The sequence below is a fragment of the Giraffa tippelskirchi genome, chromosome 9, assembly GCF_054371585.1.
Source record: "Giraffa tippelskirchi isolate mGirTip1 chromosome 9, T2T-mGirTip1v1.2.pri, whole genome shotgun sequence".
NCBI classification, from domain to species: Eukaryota; Metazoa; Chordata; class Mammalia; order Artiodactyla; family Giraffidae; genus Giraffa; species Giraffa tippelskirchi.
The window spans coordinates 30,426,640-30,454,113 of NC_137283.1; the positions used below are offsets into that span (position 1 = coordinate 30,426,640).

A 27,474-nucleotide genomic window follows, 5' to 3' on the forward strand; every position below is an offset into this window, starting at 1 on the left:
TCATAAAATATTCTATCATTTTAGAGATGAGTAATTAAACTGTTTTAATGATATATACAATGAAAAAAATCTATAAAAGCAAACTATACAGCAAAAATAGAACAAGACATTAGAAAACAATTTAAATAATTATAAAGTCTTTTAAAGATGTATCTACTGAGCATTAGGAATTTTACCACAATTACATTTACAGAAATTTTATTTTTTAAGAATCAAATTCTAAAAATAGTTCTGCTACTTTTAGTATTTTTCCATTATTCTTGCAGTCTTTAAACACACCTTCACAAGCTGCTGAACATAATGCTTTTCTGACTTAATAAGAACCTCTCTCATGACCCAGGAACGTTCAGTAAATAATTATTAAGCTCCAGAGGTGGCTTTTGCTTAAGTTGATTTGCTTGAATGCCTATTCACTTAGGGACATGGCTTTTAGTATTGTTTTCAAATCTTATCACCTAACATTGAAAGTAAATATTGAAGGAAATGGGGGGGGGGGTGAGGGGAGAGCTGTGATCCATTTAGCATTTCTCCATCTTAGTATTTCTTTGAAAGTGCCAATTTTGAACTTGTTCTACAATTCTATGCCAGATAGATGGTTCTGATGTTTGGATGTTTTCTTTGCCTCTCAAAGAGAAAAAAAAAAAAAAATCAATATAGAGAAATGCAAATGAAATATTTATTAATGCAAGTGTACTACTCCACAGTGTGGGGTAGAGGGGAAAGGAGAAAGCAAAAAAATTCAAAGTGTCTGCAAGGGGACAATTCTGACCAATGTCACTCAGCACACTCATTTTCCTGAAGAAAACTCTTTTTTCAGTCATCACAAAGCCCGGCTTCAGACTACCTTGGTAATCATAAATCAAGCTCTGTTCTCACTCAGATTTTTCAAGCAGTCATTTTTGGGGCATGATTAATTTAAGACCAACATTCCATTTCAAATAAGAAAGCAGAGCTAATGGACTAGCATTTCAATGCCCCCGCCCCACAAATTAGTTGTTATCCTTGTCACAGTCACCTACCAGAAGCTACAGCTGAAGCCGATTAAAGCCACATCCCACAGTAACAGTCCCAGAATTTTTAACTCCCGATAAAACCTTCCCTTTCTCTGTCCTCCCCTTAAAAACAAAAAATAAAAAAAACAAAACTCCTGCCAAGTGGTCCCAGGATTATTTCCAGAATAAAACTTCACTTACAGATAAAAGCTTTCAAAGGAACAAGGCATGAACATCTGAACTCTAAGCGCCTCCATCTTTTTTCCTTTAAGGTGTTCTGCAAGCCCTTGGCGAAGAGTGAAAGTCAAAGTTAGTTCTGGCACTGGCTGTGTCACTAGGGGTGGCTCCTGATAAGGCCCTGGAAACTCCAATCCAAACACAGCTCGTGCTACAACGGTGCCCGGTGTCTGTCTGCAACAGCAGACCTGTTTAATCCAGTACCTACTGTACCTGCAGGACAAAAAACTGCTGCCTCACCCTGCAACAGGGGCTTCACGAGGACCAAGGCACCACCAGAAACCCAAGCCAGCAGCCAGGCGACACCTGGGATGCTCACTTAGCCCCCTCGAGCACCGGTACCAGTACCAGCGGGGGCTTGCAGTGACTACGTGTTATTAGAGAACATGAAGGCAGAGGTAATTTTACATCCCAGTGAATTTATAACACCAAAAAGAGCCACAGAATCCAGGAAGGCTGTGGGACAGCTTGTGTCCCGTCTCAACTGGGGAGACCTCTGGCATCAGCTCATCACACAGCGCTTTGCATCCATGCAAAAGCATTTTTGGAACTGGAGGTTGATCACTGAACATGCTTTCCTGCTGAGAGGCTCGAGATCTGGGCAGCATTCCTTATCCTCAGACCCCCAGAACATAAGGAGTGCTATCCCTTGCTCGGTCTTGATGGAAATCAGACACAAGCTGCTTCTCACTGTGGGCAGTATCTTTTAGGACATCTTTAGCCCATACCTCTGCATATTCTTAAATTGTCATCCAATTAAACTCTGAACTCAATGCAATCGTAACAGATACTCTCAAAAGACACTTTAATTCTGACATGACAGCATCAATAATATCAAATATTGATGCAGCTCCTACAGACTCAGCACATCAAAGATGTCCTGCAGATTTATGAAAATGTCTGATCCTCCCTACACACAATTCAAAGGTCAGAACCAAGACATCTGATATGGACTAGCTGTGTACCCTGGGCAAGGTACTTCACTTCTCTGTGCCTAAGACTGTCTTCAAAGTAAATGGCTGGGAAAGAGTACAATCTCTATAAGCCATAATCAAACTTGAATTTCGTGTGATGAAGTGATCTTTCTTTAGTTTGTCTTTAATAATGGGAAATATCCAGCCAGGAGTCTCAGACAAGCTATTCCTGGCCCTTTGTATTCTTTGCTCATTTTTCATTTTTCCTTTTGTTGAATAAATATTTATGGAACACCTACTACAACCCAGGCACTGTGCAAAGTCTTGGAGCTTCAAGTCTAACGGGACACATCTTAAATAATCACCCAAGTATTTAATGTAACTTGTGATAAATGTGACAAGGAACTGGGAAAGCTTAATATGTAAGGGTCTGGAAAGGCTTCCCTTAGGCAGGGACCTCTGGGCTTCGATGTGAGTGGGAGTGTAGCAGTTATGGGTTATGGGTGTGGAGGGGGGAATGAGAGAAGAGTCTTCTAAACAGTGGTAAAACATGTGCAAGAATCCTGAAGTGGGGAGTTAGAAGGAAGCTCCACTGTGGCTGGAGGTCAGACAGCAAGGGGAATCATGGGTATCTATGAGACTGAAGCAGCGGCTACGATCAGACCATCAGGACCTGGGAGACCAGGGAAGAGTCACTGATTTTCTTCCAAGATGAACATGAAACCATTGAGAGGTTGTAAGCAGGGTCAGATTTGTGTTTTCAGAAAGGTCCCTCTGGCTGCTGTATTGAGAACCCCCCAGAGGAGCAACAAGATTAGCTACTGCAATAGTCCTAGTCAGAGGTGGCGATACTTCATGGAGGTGAGGGGAGGTGATGAGGGGGAAATGGACAAGAGTGGAGAGAAGTGGATGATTCATCTACCAGGTAGATTACTGGTAATGCTAAAGACCAGTACGTAGAAGGAATGTGGGTGGGGTGGGGAAACCAGATCCCTGATGAAAATAATCGTGCTCATTAGTAACAAGTTATTGAGGACTTTCTACATACTGGGCATTGTACTGAGTTCTAGCGTTAACAGATGACTAAGATGCTACACTATTCCCCTTACTAACCTACTCCACACCTTGCTTTTCCTGCCTCTAGCACAGTAGAGCTTACAAATCAGGAACACAAGTTTTGGTGTCAACTTATTCAGATTCAAATCCCACCACTTATTAATTCTGTGACCTTGTGCAAATTTACTAAACTTCCCCATGCCCCAGTTTCTTCACCTGAGAAAGGGGAAATGATAAACGGCTATCCCATAGGATATTGTTAAAACTGAAGGAAATAATGTATGAATATATGCAATGTGTATTGTACAGTCTAAGGAAGTAAGCTGTACCCTTGCTCTCTGCCCTCCAGCCACAGTGGAACTTCTTTCTTTGACACATATTAAGCTCTCAATTTAAAAAGTAGCTCTTACGATTATGATTATGGTTGAAACTGTCTATTCTGGAGGCACACTAACCGACAGTACCAATGGAAATTCAACAGAGTGGGGGGAAAAAATAGAGCAATTTGAAGATCAAAGAAAACAGAGAGGTTAGGAAATTACCATATCATAACCTTTAAGTGATGATTTTTTTTTAAAAGACCAAGCTGGACTCTCTCCCACCTTGGACACTATTTGAAGCTGAATTAAGTTACACGGTTCCCGGTAAGTTTTAGAAATGAAACCATGATTTATTACATGCTTACACACAGGGAAAATTTGTACCCTCTCCAGGCTCTCAAATGTTGATCATGAAACCAATGGAATCAATTCCAGCCATTCCAACAGGGACACCGCATGGTGCCAAATTCTCCCCTGGCAGGTTCTGCCAATGACATCGCCTGATATTTTGTCCTAGACAATCTACCAACCCAAGGAGGCTATCCATTGACCGTTTACATAAGTTTTTAAGTAAAATTACTTTCAAGGGGCATGTGTTCACCTTAATCATGGTACCTTCAGAAATACCTATATCACGTGAATGCTCTTGGGGAATCTCCCTGAACATAGCAATGAAATACCCACTAGCAAATGAAATAAAGCTTGACATACACTTCTGACACAAGCTATAAAATTCATGAAACATTACATACATTTCCACAATCCTGTCCCTCAAGTAGTCACACAATCATTTAACAAATGTCTTCTGAGTGGCAGGAACCATGTCTGTTCGGTTGCATCCCTAGAACCTAGCAGAATAAACAGTCCACAATTGATGTTCAATAAATACATTGAAAATGAATTAATCTATAACGTGTAAGCAACTCTCTTGTTCATATTTGTACTATTCAGATATATATCCTAAGTGCATGCTGCTGCTGTATAAATGTATATGTATGCATACACACAGACATATAAATGCATATATACACATAAACCCTAAAATTTAAATACAAAATAAGAACTGGTAACAGAGACAAAGGAAAAATAATACTTTTAACATGAAACACTGAGTGTAGAATAAAAATATTACCTGTACTCCAATATAACTCAATTCTTAACTGCTACTCCTTGCCCCAAATTCCAGCAAATCAACTAGAGTCATCAGAATTCTTACTGACCTTTTCCAAAGACAACTGTAACCAAAATGGAACTTAGAACTATCCAACATCCAAGTGACAGCCAATTTTTTTTTTTTTTTTTTTTTTTTTTACTAACTTTGGGCCTCAATCTTTTTGGAAGGAAAAACCCAATCACTATGTTGAACGAGTTAGAGAAGAGATAAGAGGTTTTACTTGTTATCTTGTCCAAAACTCAGCTGAAGAAAAGTAGAACCACTCTTTTAACACAGTTAGAATCCTTCTTATTTTATTTGGATATCAAATGTTTTATTTTCCCCAAAGCACATCATTGTTTTACATCTTTCCTTCTGATAACTATTGCTTTTTTCAATAAACTACTTCTCATCACCCTAACAATAGTTAACAGTTGAAGACGTAATACATGCCAACCATTATACTGACTCATGAACTAACTGCTACATACAATTTAGAAAGCATCTACCCATAATGTTTCATTATGATCCCAGCCAATGGTTCACCAAACCTGCATTTCTATCAGAAAGACCTAGGGGCCATTCTCCCCCCACCAACCCTTTAAAATCAACTCAGGAGCATTTAAAAATACAAATGTCAAGGATCTTCCCCCAAATAAATGACTGAATGAGACTTTCCAAAGCATTGTTTCGAATTTCAATCTTTTAAAAAGATTCTCATAAAAGACTAATATGAAGTCAGGCCTGGGAACCACTACTATATACCATATTTCAACATACATAATTATATATAATATGTTCTATGAAAATTATCTCTGCAAGAGTGACAGGAAAATACCCAAGATTCTTAAGTTCCCTTTATCTGTTGAAATAAGAAGTCTTTACTTGTATAGTCTGATGTTGTAAAGTGTCCACTTGGAATTATTATACAATGGATATGCTTTGAATGTTAAGTGAAAGTCTTATTATGAGGTTATTAACGAGTATCGTGAAAGTGGCTGCAAAATTCAAAAACTTCTGTCCAGAGTAACAAACACATCTGGCTCTTTTCCCCACATGCCATCATGCTCACATTTTGGAAAGTCAGATGTCACCAAAAGGCCCTTCTACTCAAACATTCACTGATGTGCCCAGCATTTCAGAGATGTTTCTCAATTCTGTGGGGGAGATAAAGAAGAAGATGTGCGAGTTTCTGCTTCTCTGGGGCTCACCCAGGGAAACTCCAAACTCGCATACACAGGCCCATGGTTAAGAGTGAGGAGTGGGAGGCAAAACGGCAGTTTCAGGGGTTTCTCTCCACCTTTCAGATGAGGTCTCACAGGTTTTGTGCTTCTTCCCAAGGGAGGGCTTCCTCCCCCACCCCATCCTACCTAAAGAAGGAACATCCATTTCTGCTTCTTACTCTCTCAGCAAATGCTTCTTTTTTTGTAGCACTTAGCTGCTGCTAAGTCGCTTCAGTCGTGTCCAACTCTGTGTGACCCCATAGATGGCAGCCCACCAGGCTCCGCCGTCCCTGGGATTCTCCAAGCAAGAATACTGGAGTGGGTTGCCATTTTCTTCTCCAGTGCATGAAAGGGAAAAGTGAAAGTGAAGTCGCTCAGTCGTGTCCGACTCTTAGCGACCCCACGGACTGTACAGCCTACTAGGCTCCTCCGTCCATGGGATTCTCCAGGCAAGAGTACTGGAGTGGGGTGCCACTGCCTTCTCCTTTCAGCACTTAATCCAACTCCTAATCATTTGTTTTGTTTGTTTGTCTTTTATCCTGGAGGGCAGGGTCCTTCGTATGTATCGCATTCTCAGTGCCTGGTATATAATAAGTGCTCAAAAAACTTTTGTTAAATGAACGATGGATGGATGGATGAGTGGAAGGAAAGACGAATAGATGGAAGAATGACAAAATAAAAAAAGATCAGGTAAGGAAGGAGCTATGAAATATAATTTGATGACAGCATTTAATTAATTAGGAAGTCAACAGGCAGTAGTGGGGCTCACGATTGTATATTTTTCATTTGGAAGCTTTCATTTGCTGAACAAAACTCATTTTTATGGATAAAGTACAAGGATACAAAGCTACAGGAACTGGCAGCCCAGTAGTTCTAATTTGAAAACACTCACAGCATGACTGAGGGAAATTTCTAATAACTATGTATCTGCAGAAATAAGTGTTCAGTATCACTCAATCATGTTTATCTCTTTCATTCTGTTTCTTTTTTTTTTCCTACTACCAAGAACATAATCTCCCTATAACAATGATGGGACAGCATCTTCTGAAAGACTGCTCATTGTACCTGGCTCACAAAGAAGCCTTTTAAGAGTGAAAAGGAAAATGCAGACAAGACCACGATGACCCCAGGTAAATTTAATTTAGGCTCCTGTTGACATTACCAAAGAACTCTTTAGATTTAGAGAAAAAAAATAATGCTTTTTAAAACTATTTGGAAAACTCTGTCCTGAGAATACAAATACAATCTACAAAAAGAGGCACTTCAAATGCTGGCTGAAGTAAATTTTTAAGCAATTAATGAAGGGAGAAATATTTGAAATAATAGTTGGTCTTTCATACATGATCAATACAAGAGATTAGTCCTTACCTTGAGCTCTCTGATATTATCTGTTAGAGTTCACTTCAAAAGAAATACTTGCTCTCCATTAAAGGCAATTCAGAGGCTGTTTCTTTGCTATCTATCAATGGCAGTGGGGTATTTGCAATAAGCAGAACATAATCCACAAAAAAAGCCAAGTGTGTGAGGCAACACAAACTTGAGGAAGGAAACACGGATGGAAATTATGCTGCTTTGATGGCATTTTCTCAAAAAAGAAATTTAGTAAAAATGCAATTACTTTCCTTATCAAGGTAAATAAATAGAAGAAGATAAGGCTGTTGCCATGGAGGCAGGGGTGCAAAGTTATTCACACTAGGACTTTATAATAAGTCAAATCTTCCACTTCAGGACTTTAAAATCACAGTGTTTTCCTCTCAATTCAGTGCTGAACTCCTAACTTATTTAAAAAGGAAAAATATAGATTTCTCTTTCACTGTAGTAACTCTTTTTTTTTTTTTTTTTAAGTAATTAAACTGAATAGCAAAGAAGCACGTAGAGTCTCTGCTATCCTAATGGTGTTGAGGATGGAAACAGGAGGGTGCAACCCTGTGGTCATCATGAAAGACATCATTCTTCTTCCAAGAGTCAAGATCTTAAAATATTTTAAAACAACACAAATTCAGCTATGACAAGTGGCCTCCACCACCCCCTGTGCTGAGGTCCTGGCTACTAAGGCAGGTGAGTCCACCCTTCCCCCAGATTCTCACTCAGGGCATCAGCAACTGAAAGAACCACCTGAGCCTTTATGGCTCAAGGGGGACTGGAAAAGTGATGAAGATAGAGAAGAAATAGGCACTTTGCCAATTAGCCTTTCTGTTCCATTCACGTAGGTTTCATATTTGTATTATAAAAACTGAACTAAAGGTAGAGATCGATTTTCTCATGGACAATCATAACCCTATGGTGGAAGGTGGTATGAAAGTGTTCCAGGTGTGATAACTCTCATCTGTACAACGTGTGGTAAGAATCCACGGCAGGGGCTTTAGCCTGTGAGGGGTCCACTATTTCATAAATGAATGAATAGTTGCTTAAGTCTCTCTTACTTAACGATATAAACTTAGCATCATCTTTCAGCTGGATACAGTACTGTGTGGTGGCGTACTGTAGACACACACATACCCCATGCATGGTGCTCACCTCGCAGCTTTACCCTGGGCAACTCACTTCATTTCTGAGTCTCGAGATCTGCATCTGTAAAATGGAGATCTCTATTATCTCACCTATTTAATAGGGTATGTGACCAAATGAAGTGAGGTATGAAAAGTACCTAGCACAGTGCCTGCAAAAAAATCGCACTCAATCAATATTATGCAAGGGAAAAGGACATTTTCAGAACACTAGGACACGAGAAGTGAGTCCTTAGAGCCTCAAAGAACTTCAACTTGTAGGACAAATAAAAGTTATTATTAAGAGACAAAAGTGAAAGGGCACACCTGGTGGTTCAGTGGTAAAGAATCCGCCTGCCAATGTAGGAGACACAGGTTCGATCCCTGGACTGGGAAGATCCCATATGCCACGAAGCCAACTAAGCTTGTAGCCCACAACTACTGAGCCTGTGCTCTAGAGCCCGGGACCTGCAACTACTGAGCCCATGTGCTCTAGAGTGCCATCTCCACAACAAGAGAAGTCACCACAATGAGAAGCCTGCGCACTGCAACAAAGACTAGCCCCCCTCTTCACAACTAGAGAAAAGTCTGTGCAGCAACAAAGACCCAGCACAGCCAAACGTAAATAAATTGTTTATTAAAAAGAAACAACAGTGAAAATGTTTTTGAAACATGGTATTTGAAGATGGTGTGCAGATTGAAAACAAACGTAAGCTCAGAAAAGGTTCAGAGATATTTGTGGATAACATATTCATTCATAATGAAAAACTAAAAACTAAGATGTTGATGGGGATCTGAAACTTATTCTGACAGTGTACAACTATTGATGCCTTTTTAATGGTTGTCTTAGCTACAGACAAAACTGCTAGCCCAGGAAAACTTCGGTTCTGACAATGTGTCAAATACCTTGTCAATTTGTATTTTAACTTTATAAACATATTCATAAGTCAGGAAGGAAATAATGTACCTAGATAAACAAAACATAACAAATCAAACTTCTGTGTTCAAAAGAAAGATCTCCATAGGTTAAATTTATGTCAATAGTCAAAATTTCCCAAACTTCCAAAGCATCTCAATACTTACCCTTACACTAATGACATCCTGTTTCAGTTATGCTGAACAAATAGGATTTAAAATGAGAAAAATAATATTTCCACAGGAATCCTTCCTGTATGTTGATTAAATCTAATCAATCACAGTAAATTCTATATACAATATCATTCTGCATCTAATTTAAACTCTAAGGAGTCTTGCCTATAATCAAAGTGTATATTTATGTTGATAGTAAAATGTTAAAATAACCAATATTTTAAATTAATAGCCTGTGTAATTTCAAGTAATACTGCTATGTAGTGATACAAAGGAAAAAAGACATCTTTGCTTGACAAAATTGTTATATGTCCTTAAAAGAGAAAAAAGTGCCTATCAGAACTATCTAATTCTCGCTTTGACATTTATCAAGTACTTATTACCTGCCAGGTATTACAGATGAGGCCTGTGATGGAGATGCAGAGAATCACCACCACTTTCAATCAAGCTTATTAATAAGCTCCTCATATCAAGTAACACTGGTTCATTTTTAAAAGATAAGGATATAACATTGTAAAGCAATTATGCTCCAATAATAAAATTTTTTAAATTTCAGAACAAAGAAAAAACATACAAATGGGCAAAATCATGAATAAAAGCTAGAAAAATAAAAAAAATTCTTATTAAAACTCATTCATTCAACAAATCTTTATTGAGCACCTACTTGTCCCAAGCACTATTGAATATGCTTGAGATACATTAATGATATACCATGGCCCTTACATTATGAAGTCAGAAATGTTTTGGAGTAACTCTGAATGCTCAAATCATTTATTAATTTAAATAGGTAATTTGGAAATTGCATGAATTTACCATCTTAAAGTACCATCCACAATGACATTCCCATTAACAAAAACATTTGTTTTCTAATACTGGACCAAGGATCAGTGCATTTTCATTTCCTAATGTGCCAGGCAGAAAATTTGAAAAATCTGAAAAAATCATGAGATCATGTCTCTGCCTCTTTTTTAAAAAAAGAGACCGGGGAAGAGAGGAGGTAGAGAATTCATCACAGCATCACACTGATAACTGTGCCTTTTATTTGCATATCATACCTTATGTTTATTTAAACGAAGAAACAGAGGGAAAGGGAGTGAGTTGAGGAACTTGCTCAGAATCCAGACGTTGATGAACTGCAGATTCGGGGTTTGAAAACTCCAGAGCCCGCGTGCTTCTTACTATGGTTCTCTGCTCTACGCTTCTGTGAGCCACTCAACAATCACAAAAGCAAACTAATTCTAAAGTTAGAACCTTGCACTGGAGTTGCCTCTTTAGCTGTTTGTTCCCCACACTCTACACTGGTGTCTGAATTCCAAGAAGGCATAACCCATTCTGTTTAGTTCCCTCTTCATTCTTTAACCAGGCACAATTCCAGACCCAGTGAAAGAACCCAACAACTAGCTGTCAATGGGTTAAATGAACAATGAATTGACCATGGTGCATTTTCTGATCACTTCTGACTATGATCTACCTTTAAAAAAACACAAGCAGGAAATGAAGCAAGCTTCCCCGAATATTTATACCAAGTGTGAGTTAAATTAATGGCATTCACTAGAAACAGAAAAGAAACACACACTGCTTGTCCTCAATTAACTAAATCTAGTTGGAAGAGTGAGAAAATATGAATATTAGCACAATTTCTACTTGTTAATAGGAGAAGTATAGAAGTGCTCAGAAAAGAAAGAATTATTAAAAAAGGCTTTTGAGGGGGAGACAAGTTTTGGACTTTGGGGGAGCATGACAAACTCCTCTGGAAAAGATGGCAAATTGTGAGCAAAGTCTCTCAGCGTGTGGGATACAGGATGGTCTCAAATGGAGACACAAAGACTCCACATTAAATGACCATGGAATTACCCAGAGAGAAAGGCCCTTTCAAATTTCTTTTCATCCCATGAAAAGTGTCTGTTTGATGCTAACATGTCTTCAATCTTGTAATACTTGCCCTTTGTAACAAAAACAGTTCAGATCTCAGACTCAGGCCTTTCTTGACAACATATCCAGTAAGGATCTAACTGTTTTCTTCCAATTTCATTATATTTATCTTACACATGCATCCATCTGTCACTGCCATTTATTACAGCATTTCCTTTCAATATGTAGTTTTACTTTATTTAAGCCATCATATGGAATGTGGGGGCAAAGGTCATGAAGTTGAGTATGGCTCAAATTTGGGAACCCTGATTAAGAGAAATAAAGAATGTGCCAGAACCCTTCCGTGGAAACCAGATCAAACACAGCCCACAAATAGTGGCTACTCTACTGCAGTGAGAAGCAAACAGCTACAAAGAATTCCTGTCTGATAAAGAAAATCATGTAGGGCTCTGAAATCACAGTACACGGGCCTAGCCCTAATCGCTTCCTAACTATGGAAAATGAACATGACTGACAGATAGGATTCCACACAGGAAAAACAGGGGCCAGGCCAAGGAGGACTGAGGATATCACAATGGAAGTGGACACGCCACAATTCTTGATAGTGCCAGTAAACAAGACCTCCGTCCAGAAAAAGAAAAGACAAGGCTATTAGAACAAAATGTCAGGCATGCTGGATGTTGATGCTTCAACATATTATGACCTCTCCTCTCACACTGTGAAGGTCACTTTTGCCTGCATTATCTCCTGGGGCACAAATATAGCTTATGGTCCATCTTTGTTTTGGTTTAACTTTTTAATCTAATTTCATAATGAAGTACCAAAGGAGAACCCCAGAATGGAGTGGTTGTTTTTTTTTTTCCCCCCTCTAGCTGTATAATACTTTCATACACTAGATGGAGCCAACTTTATAATGCTTTGGGATTCACACACAGGTTTGTGCTGGTCACGAAAAAATATTAACGCATGCATATGGAATCTAGAAAGATGGTCTTGATGAACATACTTGCAGGGCAGCAATGGAGATGCAGACATAGAGAACAGACTTATGGACACAGTGGGGGAAGGAGAGGGTGGGACGAATTGACAGTAGCACGGAAACACATGCGTTACCATATGTAAAATAGACAGCGAGTGGGAATTTGCCTTGTGACAGAGGGAACTCCGCCTAGTGTTCTGTGCCAACCTAGAGGGGTGGGATGGGCAGGGAGGGGGGAAGGAGGCTCAGGAGGGAGGGGGCATATGTATACCCGTGGCTGAGTCATGATGCTGGATGGCAGAAACCAACACAATACTGTGAAGTCATTATCCTCCAATTAAATAAAATTTAAAAAAAAGAAAGTATGGGAGAACCATGTACCACCTAAATATATTTAAAATTTTGAAGATCGAAGTTTTAAAGATCAAAAGGTCCCAACTCTGCCTATTTCCCGTAACTCCTAAGCCCAAATTAATATCAAACTATTAATGAAGCTGTAAAAATATGTCTGAAATATGATCATCTTATGGCACTTTCAATTTTGGTTTATTAACAAGTATTTATTATAGTTTTTTAAACTGACTTCCAAAAAAAAACCTGTTTTTTCCCTTGCTTTGGGAGAAATGGAAGCAATTTATAAATGCAGTAAGCATGACTCATCAGACCCATAAGGTCGACCTCTAGGATAGGAAGGGTAAGAGCAAGGGAGCGGCAAGTACACAGATACTACTTCTAGGCTCTCACAGTCCCTGGGCATAGAGGAAGCACGAGCCGGCACGAGGTCAAACGGCCAAGGCACTTGCAAGAGGAAATGGCTGATCTCCAGGACCAGGGAAGGTCCCCTGCCAACAGACTAGAATATTCCTCTATCTAACCTGGAGCCAGGATGGGGCCACAGGGAAGTAAGAGGAAGGTTACAGTGATGATTCTCACCTGCCAGTCATGGTAACTCAATGCCTTTTCACTGAATCCTAATCCTTTAAAATCGTGGCTCTCCAACGAGACACTTTTGTCCCAGGGGACATCTGACAATGTCTGGAGACACTTTGGTTGCCACAAATGGGGACACAGGGACTTCCTTGGAGGTCCAGTGGTTAGGACATCGCCTTCCAAGTGCAGGGGGTATGGGCTCAATCCCTAGTTGGGAGTTAAAATCCCACATGTCTCCTGGCCAAAAAAAACCAAAACATAAACAATACTGTAACAAATTCACTATAGATTTTTTTGAAAACTAGGGTGACGGGTGCTGTTAGCATCTAGTACATAGGGACCAGGGATGCAGGTCCAGCGTCCCGCACAGCCCCCACAATAGAGACCAATCCAGCCCTCAATGCTCAATAGTGCCCAGGCTGAGGAACTATTTTAAAGTAAGCAGCTCTGCCAGATGGGAGACAAAGGAGCTCCAACTCGTAAACGTTAAATAAATAAACCAAAATTTCAGGGTGTTTACCAGACGTCTTTTAAAGTTGGTAGGACAGAGTACACTGACACAATGGACTTACACTTCAGACACTCCTTGGGCTGCCCATCAGGAGTCAGAACGTCACACAACCCCAGGCCCCTGAAAACCACCTACTGTTCCATTCCCGCAGTTTTGTCTTTTCCAGAATGCCAAATAAACGGGATCATTTAAAACACAGACTATTGAGTCTCACTCCTTTCCCTTAACAAGTATATTTGAGTTCAATCCATGCTGTGGCAGGTACTGGTATATATTTGCACATTAATATTCCACTGTATGGATGAACCACGGCTTATGTGTCCTTTAAGTGGTGAAAGGCCATTTGGGTCGTCTCCAGTTTTTGGTGATTGTGAATAAAGTTACCATACTTTTTAAGACTTTTTTTTAAAGAGTATCTGCAAATAACTCACTAAAGGTCATACAGTTTCCAGAGATGCAAAGAAAAAGTATACAAAAAAAAAAAAAAAAAACTATGGGAAAATAGGAATCAACAATTTTTCCCCTCATGTCGATGCACCCAGCTCACAATACATTTTCTGTAAAGAGATTTCACAAAATACTTTTTTCTATATTTAGTGACCATTAATGGGCCAACTAAAGCACTTTTCTAAAGGCTGCTTCTTGCCAACGTGACCCTATGGCCACACTACTATAAATAACATTTATGCCGTGATCTGTGTACAGCTACTCATCAGTGCTATACGGAGACTAGTGATTATGCCCTGCTGGTCTCTGCCTTTCATCTGACCTACTGGACTTAGCTGAGATGCACAGAGGGGACAGTAAGTGAGAGGTCTGGCACTCAAGGGTTCCAAGAACATGCAAGGAAAAAGGCTACTGCAACGATTATGCAGAAGGGTGGCTACAGCTGCACTTTTTTCTGTTGATTTAAACACAAAGAAGCATATGTCCAAATCCTCGGGGGGCAGAGTGCCCACATCACAAATTTCCATTAGCTGGCACTTCATGAACCTAAGACACTACACAGCCAGGGTTGAGGCCAGGGGGAAAGGAAATGCCCAAGAGCAACATTTCAGGGAGGTCTCTGAGCTGAACCTCTCACTTTGACTAGAGAAAGCATGCTGGTTTTAAGCTCTGAAAACTCAAAGTGGCATGATAAATATTTTTGTAATATCACCATGATAATAACTTGAAAAATCAAGAGAAACTCATCCTCTAGCTCATTTCAAAAGTTCTTCAGTAATAATAGTAATAGCAGCTAATTATAGGTAGTATGCAAAGTACTCTTGTGCTAAGCATTTTACACACCACACCTTGAGGTATTCCTCAACAACAACCCTCTAACAGCAACACGATTATGATGTCCTTTTTACCAATGAGAAGAGTGAGGTTTTGAGGGACTGTATCCCTGCCTAGACAGTTTGCAGAGGAGGAATTCAATCCAAGGCACAGTCTGGCTCTAGATCCTCTGTTCTTAACCTCCAGGCCATACCTCCATGGTCCTACTTGTAGAGACATTCATTTATCCAGGCACTCGGAAAAAACAAAAAAAAATTGTATCATTATAGCCATCCAAGGAAATAAATACAAATAAGATATGCTCCTCCCCTCTAGGTGCTCATTACTTGAAGGAGGACAGAGAATCCTATAAATAATATCTTAAAATTTTGGTCAAATACTTTTCTGAGACTCATATGAAAACTATGGACTGTTTCAAGAAAAAACATTCACATAGGCACAGACACAAAACTGAACATTGGGGGCCTAGTGATCCCTGGAATACTTAAGTAGCTGACTATTAGCTGCAAAGTGTTTTGATTAAGAGAGGAACAAAGTATTATGAGAATTCAGAGAAGAAAGCTCAGGATATGAAAGTCCAGAAGATAAAGAATTCACTAGGAAAGGAAGGATGAAAGGGGGACTTCAATGAAGAGGTGCATGCATCAAAAGGCTGGTGGCAGGGAAAAGACCTAAAAAGGAAAGAGGAAGAAAACAGGGAAATAAGTAGCAGCTAGCTAAAATATTCCAGGTAAGAGTTTCCTATTTCTAGGAAGGATGTGGTGAGAATGAGCTACCCAACCAGGCCCTGGGGTCAGAAAGAACTGGGTTCACATCTTAGAGAGAGAGAAAGAGAAAGAGAGAGAGAGAGAGAGAGAGCGAGTGTGTGTGTGTGTGTATGCAATGGAATACTACTCAGCCATAAAAAGAGATGAAATCTTGCCATTATCAACAACATGGATGGATCTTGAGGATATTATGCTAAATAAAAAAAGGCAAACGGAAAAAGACAAATACCATAAGATTTCACTCATGTGTGAAATTTTTTCTAACATGAACAAACCAAATCAAGCAAATGTATACATACAGAGAACAGTGTTTACCAGAGAAAAATGGGGTACAGGGGGAGGCAAAATGGGTAAAGGGGCCAATAGTATGGTGACAGATGGAAACTAAACATTTGGTGGTGAGCACACTGCAGTGTATACAGAAGCTGAAATACAACACTATATATATGAAAGTTATGTTAGAGACTAATAAAAATATACAAATACAGGTAGACCTCAGCAATACTATGGGTTCGGTTTCAAACTGCAATTAGGCAAATATCACAATAAAGCAAGCTATATGAATTTTCTGGTTTCCCAGGGCATACCGAAGTTGTGTTTACACTATGCTAGTCTATTAAGTATGAAATAGTATTATGTCTAAATATATATATATATATAATCTCAATTTAAAATTTTTTATTGTTAAAAAATTCTAGCCACCATCTGAACCTTCAGTGAGTCATAATCTTTTTGCAATAGTAACATCAAAGATCACCATAATGAATATAAAAATAGTGAAAAGGTTCAAATATTGCAAGAAATACCAAACGTGACAGGCACAAAGTGAGCAAATGATACTGGGAAAATAGTGCTGATAGACTTGTTTGATGAAGGTTTGCTGCAAGCCTTCAGTTTGTTAAAAAAAAAAAAAAAAAATATATATATATATATATATATATATATATATATATCTGCAAAGTGCAATAAATCAAAGTACAAGAAAACAAGATTTGCCTATAAAGTCTCCTGCAATGAAAAAGAAAGAAAGAGGGAGGGAGGGGGAAAGGGAGGGAAGGATAGAGGGAAGGAGGAAGAGGAGAGAGAAGAAGGAAGGAAAGAAAGAACTGAGTCAAAATCAAGGTCTGCCCCCTCTCATTAGCTATACAGCCAGGGGATAATCAAACCCCTCTAAGCCTCAGGTTTTTGGTCTGTAAAATGGAGACAAGAAAAGCCCCAACTCCACAGGTGTTGTAAGACAATCCATGGAACAATGCACTGCTGTGTACTTGATACAATGAATATGTGTGAGCATTCAATACAGTGTAGCCATTATTATCAACAGCATCGTCACTGCCATTTTCGCCCTGGCCTGATGCAAACATAGACTCCCACGGAGAACTCCTCCAAAATAGTGTCAGAAATGAACTCCCTGATTCATGTTTGGGACAATCTGCTACATTCTTAAGACACATGAAGCACTGCAGAAGAATTTCTGCCCAAATAAAGCCCCAGTGCAAAAAGTCACTAGTAAAACACTGTCCTTATAAACTCCTTATACATTTATACTCAATTACTCATTCTCATTAATCACATAAATATGTGAGAAGCACCCTATAGAGTAGGGGGAAAACAAATTATGACAACTGTTGGGATAAATGGGGGGAGGGGGTTGCTTTGGTTTTTAATACCACCAGTGTCAGCTTTTTGCTTAGATGAGAATAGAGATTATCAACAGCTACACACAGATGTTACATATTATTGTCAATACTATCATGTCCATAACAAGAGTATGAAGACATAAATTCTTGCAAAGCCTTTCTGCACACATTTCATTATTTTAGATTCTTCACACATAGAGGAGCTAATGTAAAAGTAATACACTGGAACCCACCCATGAATGCTCGAGGAACTGTGTGGAGAGTATTTTGTTTTGATTCCTCAGCCATGGTAATAGACAGAACACTTATTAAACCCTTGCACTTAAAAATGTTCCACGGCCAGCCAATATTTGCCAGAATGATACTGCCATACAGTCAGCACTGGAAAAATAAAGTCATGAGAAAACACAACCATTCTCCCCTTCCCCCAGAAAGCTGGCCAGGATATCTGCTTCCCCTTGCCATCGAGGCTGACACCTGCTACAAAAATCACAACGTTCCCTCATTTGAAAGCACACGTGCACAGGAAAACAAAACAGAGGGGTTCCAGTGGTCCTCCCCAAACTCAACAGATGGTAAGAAATTCACCAAGCTTCCTCCCACCTTTAAATTTGTTCTCCTTCAAAAGCACAGTAATAAATCATTTCACACCACTGAAAATGGAAATAAGCAGTAGAAAACCTAACTGTCCCAGAATAATACTAAAGTAGAAGAGTTTGTTCATGAATTGGGGACAGACGGGAGGAATCTAGGCTGACAAGAGGACAGTGTTGCTAGCACATCATTAAATATGAATGTGATAGTGAGAGCTGATAGGCTATGAAGCAAGAGGAATGTAACCATCACACTTAGAAATCACCCACATCTTAACGGGACAAAACAATGATTCACGTTAGGAAGGGGTTCCCACATGGCTTTCAGAAAACCTGATCAATCCTCCAGAAACTGCATGAACACAGTCTTTGAGGCATACACAAACTAGATAAGTGTGAGTTACACAGCAGACCCCTCTCTCCAACTGAAACCTGTCATGTATGAAACTTCTAACAGCATTAAAAGTCATCAGCTACTAATGCCAATATAGTGGAACTGAATTATTTTCATACCTCTGTTTCTGTATCTGCTAGTTATTCTTCCCTATCAGCGACGCATTCCATGAGTAAGAACACAAGCCCTGGACTCACACTACCTGTATCTGCCACTAGCTCTAAGCCTCCATTTCCCAACTGCAAATGAAGAATGTAAATAAATGAGTTGAAGCAAGTAAGACATTAGTGCTCAGTCTGATCCTGACACTGCTGTGGTCTTCCTCATCTTCTCTAGTCCTAGTTTATCTTTCTTGGGAAGAAAACAGGCAGAATGCAATGTGATTCCAACATTGCTTCATGAAAGAAGTGAAAATGTATGCCGGCTTTGATTTTATTCACTCTTTAACAAATGTTCATTAAGGTCCTACTATAAGCCCACAGGCACCCTGCTAGGAGTCAGGACATAGCAATGAACAATAACAGATACAATCACAAAGACACAGTTCAGGCCCCTTTTCCTCCGTCATATATATTCTTCAGTGGTACTCTGTAGATGCAGCTTGCTGAGCATAAAAACTGTGGAGTCACCATTAAAGAAAAACTCTCAGCACATATGCTTCGGAGCTGGTCATGTTCATTGTCATTAATCTGTGAGGCTGTGACATACACTTAGCTAAGACTATGCTTTTGAGATCCTTCAAATCCTTCTCTACTGACTTATGTGTCCATTTGTTAATTGCATATATATTTACTCAACATTTACCGAGAGTCAAAGACCAGACTTGACCTTGGGGAGAGACTAACGAGGAAGCCACGGTCCTTCCTAAATGTGGAAACTTGCATTTTAATGTGATTTTTTCTATTGAAGTGTAGCTGATATACAATACTGGTATTAGTTTCAGGTGTACAGCATAACAATTCATTGTGTGTGTGAAAACGAGATTCCATTATTGGGTATAATTCCTGTGCTATACAGTAAATCCTTGTTGCTTATTTATTTTATGTACAGTAGTTTGTGTCTGTGAACCTCATATAGAGTCTTGCATTTGAGAGATGAGTGCACAGATATGGTCCAGAGGGCAAATGCAACTGGCCCTAATTCATACCATTAGGAAGCGCAGCACTGAAGTAAAAACCGTGCCTAACACCAAATGCAAGTATGCCCCTCCTCAGGGATCTTACTCTCACTGCTATCCCCTTGGTCTACAATGGCTTTCCCAGACAGCCATATGGCTCACTCCTCAGTGAATAAATTCATATCTCTAATCAAAAGGGACCTCAGAATCGAGCTCTAGCCTATGAGCCCCAAATGAAACAGGAACTCTTCCTGGCTTTCTTCTTCACAGCACTTACCACCACCCCTAACAGGACGTAAACTCCAGAAGGTATGTATCTTCGCCCATTTCATTCACTGCTCTATGCCTAGCACAGGAACAGCACCTGGCACACAGTAGGTGCTCAATAAATGTGCTGGGTCCACAAACACAGCGATCTTTTGAACTACACTTTTAGGCACACTCATACTATTCCTGCTGAGGAAGTTCGCAATTCTGAGACTGGGGAGAAGAGAGACAGTGATCAAAATTCACTTCACGAAACATGAATGCCACGGAAAGAGCTGAGTGGCTTGGGAAGGTGACTAACACAAAGGAAAACATGCCACAGTGTGGTTTATGCTGAACAGCAGATGAGTTAGGGTGGTGCATTGACATAGCATTAAGCAACAACAGTCACATACAGAGAAATGGAAGGACACTGGGCACATGGCATTCATTGTCAGAGTTACCCAGACAAGAAGTAGTGGGAGGGTGTGGTGAACTAGACATAAATCCATGCAGGGTGAATGTTGGCCCACATGCTTGGGTCTCCAGATTTTTCAAAGGAATATGTAAATACTAAAGAGACTAAAAAAACTAATGACACCACATTTTGATCAGTCCAGAGTTGTTTTCAACACTATGCAGGCTACACTAACATCTAACAGCCAGATTGAGAACAGAAGTCCGCAGACTAGCAAAGACTACTGAATTCTCTGACCCTGTCCCCAGAAGTCACAGCAGTGCCACATGCAGGGCGCTGAATGGCACCTTCTTGGGGTCTTAGCACTTGGCAGATAAACTTTAAGACGGTTCATGGTGGCCTAATCCTCCCTCTTAGAACTGCATGAACAAATATTCCGACTTACCTAACTTTTCAGTTCTTTTTAAAAAAAATTTTATACTGAAGTTAAGATGATTAACAGTGCTGTGTTAGTTTCAGGTGTACAGCAAAGTGATTCAGTTATACATGATCTGTATCTATTCTTCTCCAAAATTTTTTCCCATTTAGGTGATCACAGAATATTGAGCAGTGTTCTCTGGGCTATCCAGTAGGTTCTTGTTGCTTATCTCTTTTAAATATAGCAGTATGTACATGTCAATCCCGAACTCCCAATCTATCCCCCCAACACTTCTCCCTGTTAACCAGAAGTTTGTTCTCTGGGTCTGTGAATCTGTTTCTATTTTGGAATTTTGGGCATCTTAAAAAATGATACAAATGAACTTATTTACAAAACAGAAAATTTTCAGTTCTTAATGCACGATGATGGGAAGCCAATGAATCTTAGGTACAAAACAATGCTTTCTCAGAGTCTGTGAAGAGTGACCAAAGCAAAACAAAACCCGAACAAGGAACTGCAGAGCTCTGAATGGTACTAGAATCAAGGACATTCTAAAATAGGTCAGAAAAGAGCTGAAATTGTTTTAAATTCTTACCAGGCAAAAAATTAAAATAAGATGTTCTGAGGGGAATAGTCACTCTTCTATTTTTCTTTATTTATACCTTGTTTCTTCCCCCCTCAAAAACTCAAAGCAGTTTACATAAAAGCACACAACCCCCCAAGATAAAACAACAGAAAACTAATGTCCATGGGTGAAGAAAACAAGATGAAAGAAAATTCAAAAAAAAAACATTAAATGACCCTAGGAATAACATTAGTTCACAAAAGGCAAACAGGAGCCTGCATATTTTCTAAAGGTAAGTCACAAATTGCTTTCTAAGCCACTGGGCACAGAGTCCAAGGTCTACACGGGCCAGGCAGTTAAAGTAAGGAGGTAAAACAAAGGTAAGAGTGCCTGCTCTCTTGTAAGGGAAACGGCATTACTTTATTGGATCCCATGGTTGCCATGGAGACACGTGATCCCAGCACTGCCAGATCTGATTTTTCAGTAAATGCTGGAAATCCAAACACACTTGTGAGAAATCTCATTTTCCAGTGTTGGCAAACTAGTTTTTCTCTTGGTTTAAAAAGTAAAAAGTATGGGATAAAGAAAACATGCCTGTGGCCATAAAGAGGAAGAAGACATGATCAGTTACATGACTAACTGTATCCATAAAACAAAAACCCAAAGTTGAGTAGAAGTACAGTCATTTGTGGTATAAAAACCAGAGAGGCACTTCTTCCAAGAATCTTCATAAAGAAGACACTGGAATATCCATCCACAAGACAAGCACCCCTTACAATCAGGATTCATGGGTTCTATCTCATGATGACCTTCCAGGGGGGTTAAGAGTATAATAATAAGTGTCATGTAATAAAACTAACTGCTGAGGTTGAGGGGGAAATGGGAGCAGGACAAATTCTCAGGTTTAGAGATTCTGCTAGTCTAGATTATTTTAGGTATAGATATTACAGTAGATTGCCCTTACCTACTTTTTAACCAATGAATCCTACCGATAAATATAAAACTCTCATGCTTTTAACATTATTTGACAAATCAAAGTAAAAGCTACCTTGTGAAATGGCTTTTTTAACGACACTGCCCTCCTTCCTAATTGTTTCAGAGTCTTCAGAGTAACAGATGAACCTCTATCCTTCAGACAGTAATCCATAAATATTGCTTTTTCACAGAAGCACTTTGAGAAGCATTGAGTAGCATCATGTACAAAGTTACATTCCCTGATGAGGACCTGGAATGAGGTGCCTGTTAAGTTCAAGGTCATTTGCTTTACCAGCTAGTCTATCTAGTAGCAGGACTGAAGTTTGTGAATGTTGAAGAAACTGCCAGCCACGAGCCAAGGAAGGATACAAAGGTAGGACCAAACGTTTCCACAAAAAAAGTAATTAAAAACAAACAAACAAATTGTCCTGTATCTCTTCCAGGTCACGAACAAAAGGACACACAATCTCTAGGCCACACAGTGATGGTCCCTGGAATCGCTGGGGTGCTAAAAGGGCAGTTGGGTTCCAAAGTAGGCTTTTGACTTGCCTAGAACTGGTGCAACTTGCTTTTACCTATTTCATATAGAGCTAGTTCTGTTACGATGCTCATTTTGAAAATGCAAATCTGCTCAAACATGACTGATACATTAGAGGGCAATTTGAGCATAACCCACATGAACTTGGTTTGGTCACCAAGGAACAGTAAGTGAACACAGAAAACCACACCTCGCTGAATCAAGTAGTGTAGAAATACACAAGATGTACATACTGCAAACATCTGCCTGCTACTTCAGTTTACCATGTGTATTACAGACCACAACCACCCAGTACTTTGCTACAACTTCCCACACAATTTCAGACAAGCCTACTTACACTTCACCAGAGTATACAAGCTGCAACCCTTCCCACAACTCCCTTCACAAAAAAATACTAGGTCTTTTCAAAGCAAAGCTTGAAAAGTTTTGTTGTATTTGCATACTGCTTAACCATTTAGCAAGTGTAAAACTCTGTTTTTCTAAGGTTCCTCTCTTTCCTTTATGTTCTTGATGAAGTTTTTGAGTACTGTGCACCTACAGACTATAGAGGCCCCTACAGACTCTGTACTATCTATTGTATGATTTCCCATTATCTAGTGGTTTTTGTTTGTTTAAGTCTTTTTTAGAAATGAGTATGTTTTGTTAGAGCAGACGATACTGGGATACTAAATGTTATTCGAGAAAAAAAAAATAATTTCACTAGAATATAAGTTTTCCTCGAAGCTGTCATGTTGCCCAACTCCAGGGAACACCACTGACATCTGATGTGTATCATTTTCATTATAAATTAACACAGCATTTAACAAATTATTATGTAAGGCTTAATATGTGCCATGAAAGGACTACATTTCAAAGGATGCATGTGTGCTCACTTTGGAAAAATACATGAAAGCAAAACACTGTATAAAAAATAAAAATAATTCATCATCATAATATGTAAGCATTTTGATGTTCTTCCTTTCAGTCTTTTCTCTTTGCACATATAAACACCACTATCCTTGCCACATGCACTATTTTGCCTGGCCTGTTTATCTTAACTAGGCTTTAAAACTGGCCTGCCACTTCTTAACTAAATATGCTTACATTTCTTTGAAAAAAAAAAAAAGTGTTGCCAATTGACTCAATCATTTAACTTTAACTGAGCAGCACTATCTGCTGAGCAATGTGTTACATACAAATTAGAATATTCAATAGATTGGGCTTAGCCACCCAGAGACTTTCTTGAAGTTTCCAAATCTGGCATAGTTGCAACATTTCTTGCCCTTAAGATTAATTACTATTTTTGTTCTAGTTCTAAGATTGGTTAAAAATATAAATTACATAAATAGCACATTTGGAAAAGAAAATGGACTTGTATTATCAGCCGCCTGCAAATTACAGCTTCAAGAATTGCATTCTGTCCTTGTATCTGTCACCTTTTCAAATATTGTACCACCAGAATTAATGATACAAAACAGAGCTGTATTTGAATATTTCTAAGTAGTAAATACACACATTAAAATGTCATGAAGACTGCCTACTAATTTTCCCTCTTTATTTCTTTCAGGAAGGTTATCTTAAGATTTTATTTTGCGCGTGTGTGATGATGGATTTAAGAGTTGAGTAAATTACGAGGAAGATAAAGATAGACACAGATACACCTAAATATGTGTGTGTGTATCAAAGACTAGGCTCAAATATGTGTGTGTGTGTGTGTGTGTGTGTATGTATATATTTTCTTGAGTTTTCTTTCCCACAAACTGTGAAATATATATGTCATTCTATATATTTAAGTTAAATTCACTAACAAGAAACTAGGTGTAGAAAGCTGTTTGGGGTTGCATCTTATCTTGTCAGTTGATGAGATGCTGAGAAAGACTAAGAAATGAGGGCAACAAGTACAAAAATCAAAAGAGGTGAGATAATCCAGACACATAATGTGCTCTGAAATCACTAACTGATTTTACTCCTCTATATAAAACATTTTAAAAATAAAACAATTATAATTTTTTTTTAAATTAACTACTTAGCTAAACCACTATTCAGGTTCCACACCAGGGGAGGGAGGGAACATTGGCAAAGGTCACAGGGTTACATCTTCAGATGCCATTCAGGTGCCAGCCTTCACCACACTTTACGCTTCTCTGTCTCTCTCATTGAAAAAAGACCAATGTCTTATTATGATAGCCATTTCCAGGTGGTAGTGAGCTAAGCCTCCTGTTCCTTTTAAAGTACCTGTGTTTGTGTGACATGATTGAGAAGACCCCAGGCTCTTCTCAAACCTCATACCCATTCACCTTGAGTACCCATAGAAGCAGTCCTGGAAAGACTGCATTTGCAAAGGGACGAACGTGAACCCCATAACTTTTCCACCAAAGCACGTTTCAGCCGAAGAGCCACATCCTTGCAAGCCCCGGAAGGAAGGCCTAGGAGAATGGTCTGAGTTCACCGTCAGCAAGGGAGAGGTCTCCAGGCAGCCTCACATTTTATCTCATATTCTATTCTCTAATATCCCCTTGCTTTTATCGGCAGGAAACAGTTCTTAAATTACTGACTAGTTGAATTATTGAGGCTTTTGCACCTGTATCCCAAATATTCAAGAACTACGGATGCTCTGAAAAACATGGGCCATATTAACCTCCAACCCCATGCAGCCCTTGGCACTAGGTTTCAGACTTCCACTAAGAACATAAATGCTTTGATTTTTTAAAGCTCTAATGTGCATGTTTAAAAAAAAAAATCAACTCCAACCCCCTTACTCCTTTTTATCTATCAGTGTTTCTTGAGGAAGGATTATATTTAGAGCAGATCAATTTTCCCCTCCATGGGTACAAAACATTAATGAACAGAAATCTTAAGGCACACATCCCCTTCTGAGCCCACAGAGATGTCACTGCCACTCGGAAAAGCTCTCAGCCCCTGACATGCCCCAGCTCTCACATCACAGTGGCCTCCTCCAGCCCAAGAGCTGGAGAGGAAGGGACACAGGCAATATAGCCACAAGCACGCCTGGCAGAGATGCAACTGGGCTCCTTCAGCCCCTCCAGCCCAGGCTCGTTGGTACCCTCTTCCATATAGAGAGCTACTCAGACCCCATCATTCACCAGAGTGTCCTAAAAAGATACAAAAAAGATAAAGTCCTTAACTGTGCTAGATACCGGAAGAAAAAAAAAGCAGCCACAAAATGAAAACTGCCTTTTAAAAGTAGCTATGGTTAAACGTTAAAAAAAAAAGGAAAAATCACATGCTTTTGCTCCCCATACTATAGCTAATGAAAAGGGGCATTTAATATCCAGTGGGAAAAGCAATGTTTTATTATAATTTCACCAGCAACTACTACAAAGCTCATTTGTACGAGTTTGGCAAATCCTTACTTCTTCTAACCTCAAGAACCAAACCTTCTCTGAGGTCAGAATCCAGGGACTTATTCTAATGTTGAATGTTCTCCTGAGTCTCTTTAAAAGAAAAAAAAAAGGAAAAATGAACTTCACATTGACTGATGCATGACATTGTTTTAATCCAAAAACAATGTGCAAGTCGAAACCATTATAACATGTCATAAAGCATCGGTAATAGCCACTCAGCAAGAACTAAACCATTTTTAAGGTCGTAAACAGGCACATACAGCACACTACGCTAATTTATTAGAAACATCCTCTTGAAAAGAAAGGGTCACTGAGGGCTCTGGTTCAATCACACTGCTCTCCACATGCCAGCCGCAGAACTTACATATGACCTTTGCAATTCCCCTTGCAAATCCTTTCAGCACTCAAGACATTTCACTTTAAAAACTAGGGGGAGGTGAGGTAAAGCCATAAAAATCAGGAGCAGGAACACCAGAATATGCTGGAATAAGATAAATGCCTTTCTCACAGAAAGTAACGCAGGCACTGCTAACAAACGCAATCCAGTGCAAAAGGCAACGAGTCAGCTCTCCTTGACCACGTACATTTTAAACTCAGAAAAGCAAAATCAGACTTACCCTAGGAAGTCATCCTATAGGCTGACTCAGTAAAGTAGCCTGTCGACAAGCCAAAAACAGCTACAAACCAGGGCTCCAAAAACTCACTGGGTTTAATCCTCTCATCCACCTACTGACCCCTGCTAGTACGTATGCATCTGGCTTTTGTTGAAGCCACTTCTGCAAACGTACAGAGGATGAGTAATCGTTCAGACTTCGTAAAACATGCCAAAACCATCACTAATAACAGTAGTTTCATTTACTCATCACATTTTTGAGTGTCTTGATTTTATTTTTTTAAGCAAAATTAAGTGTTTTTGCTGATGTAAATTCTCTGTCACTAGACCATTATCCAAAAGGCAATAGGCTGCATGGTGTGTGCATAACGTTTTCTGGGTCCCTGTCAGCAGGGAGAAATGCTGAACTGATTTGTAAAGGCATAGCCTGTTTGATAAACTGTCTTTTAACATGAATAATACCACTACTTTCCTAAATAAAATCTCCACCCAATTCTACTCTTTCATTGAAAAAGGCAATCACTTTATCATAATAATTAGAAATACTAAAGAAGAAGATACTCAAGCATAAATTCATCTTTCACTGTCATCCCCATCCAATCCCTTCTCTTAAGAGATAATCACCATTAACAATATTCAATGTATCGTTTCAGAAATTTATATATACACAGTACACATGTATACACACACACACACACACACACACACACACACACACACACACATTCTTCAGAATAACTCCTGGGACTGATGAGTCTTGGATATCAGAATTTTCTAGATTTTGTAACATATTAAAGTATATA

General features: G+C 39.2%; 1 protein-coding gene across 14 annotated transcripts in view; it reads right to left on the reverse strand.

The window, feature by feature from the left end:
* Positions 1–27,474, reverse strand: part of MITF (melanocyte inducing transcription factor) — a 222,101-nt gene that overhangs the window by 97,877 nt on the left and 96,750 nt on the right. For 3 of the 14 annotated variants that reach the window (XM_081528418.1, XM_081528410.1, XM_081528409.1), the window contains exon 1: positions 1,194–1,316. The exons of 9 other annotated variants lie outside the window; for them this stretch is intronic. In XM_081528418.1, the coding sequence (XP_081384544.1) occupies positions 1,194–1,249 (56 nt within the window). In that variant the 5' untranslated portion in view covers positions 1,250–1,316. Of the gene's footprint in view, positions 1–1,193; positions 1,317–5,744; positions 5,830–8,412; positions 8,467–27,474 lie in introns of those variants that run through there. 2 more of the 14 variants (XM_081528413.1, XM_081528417.1) reach the window with 2 other exon arrangements.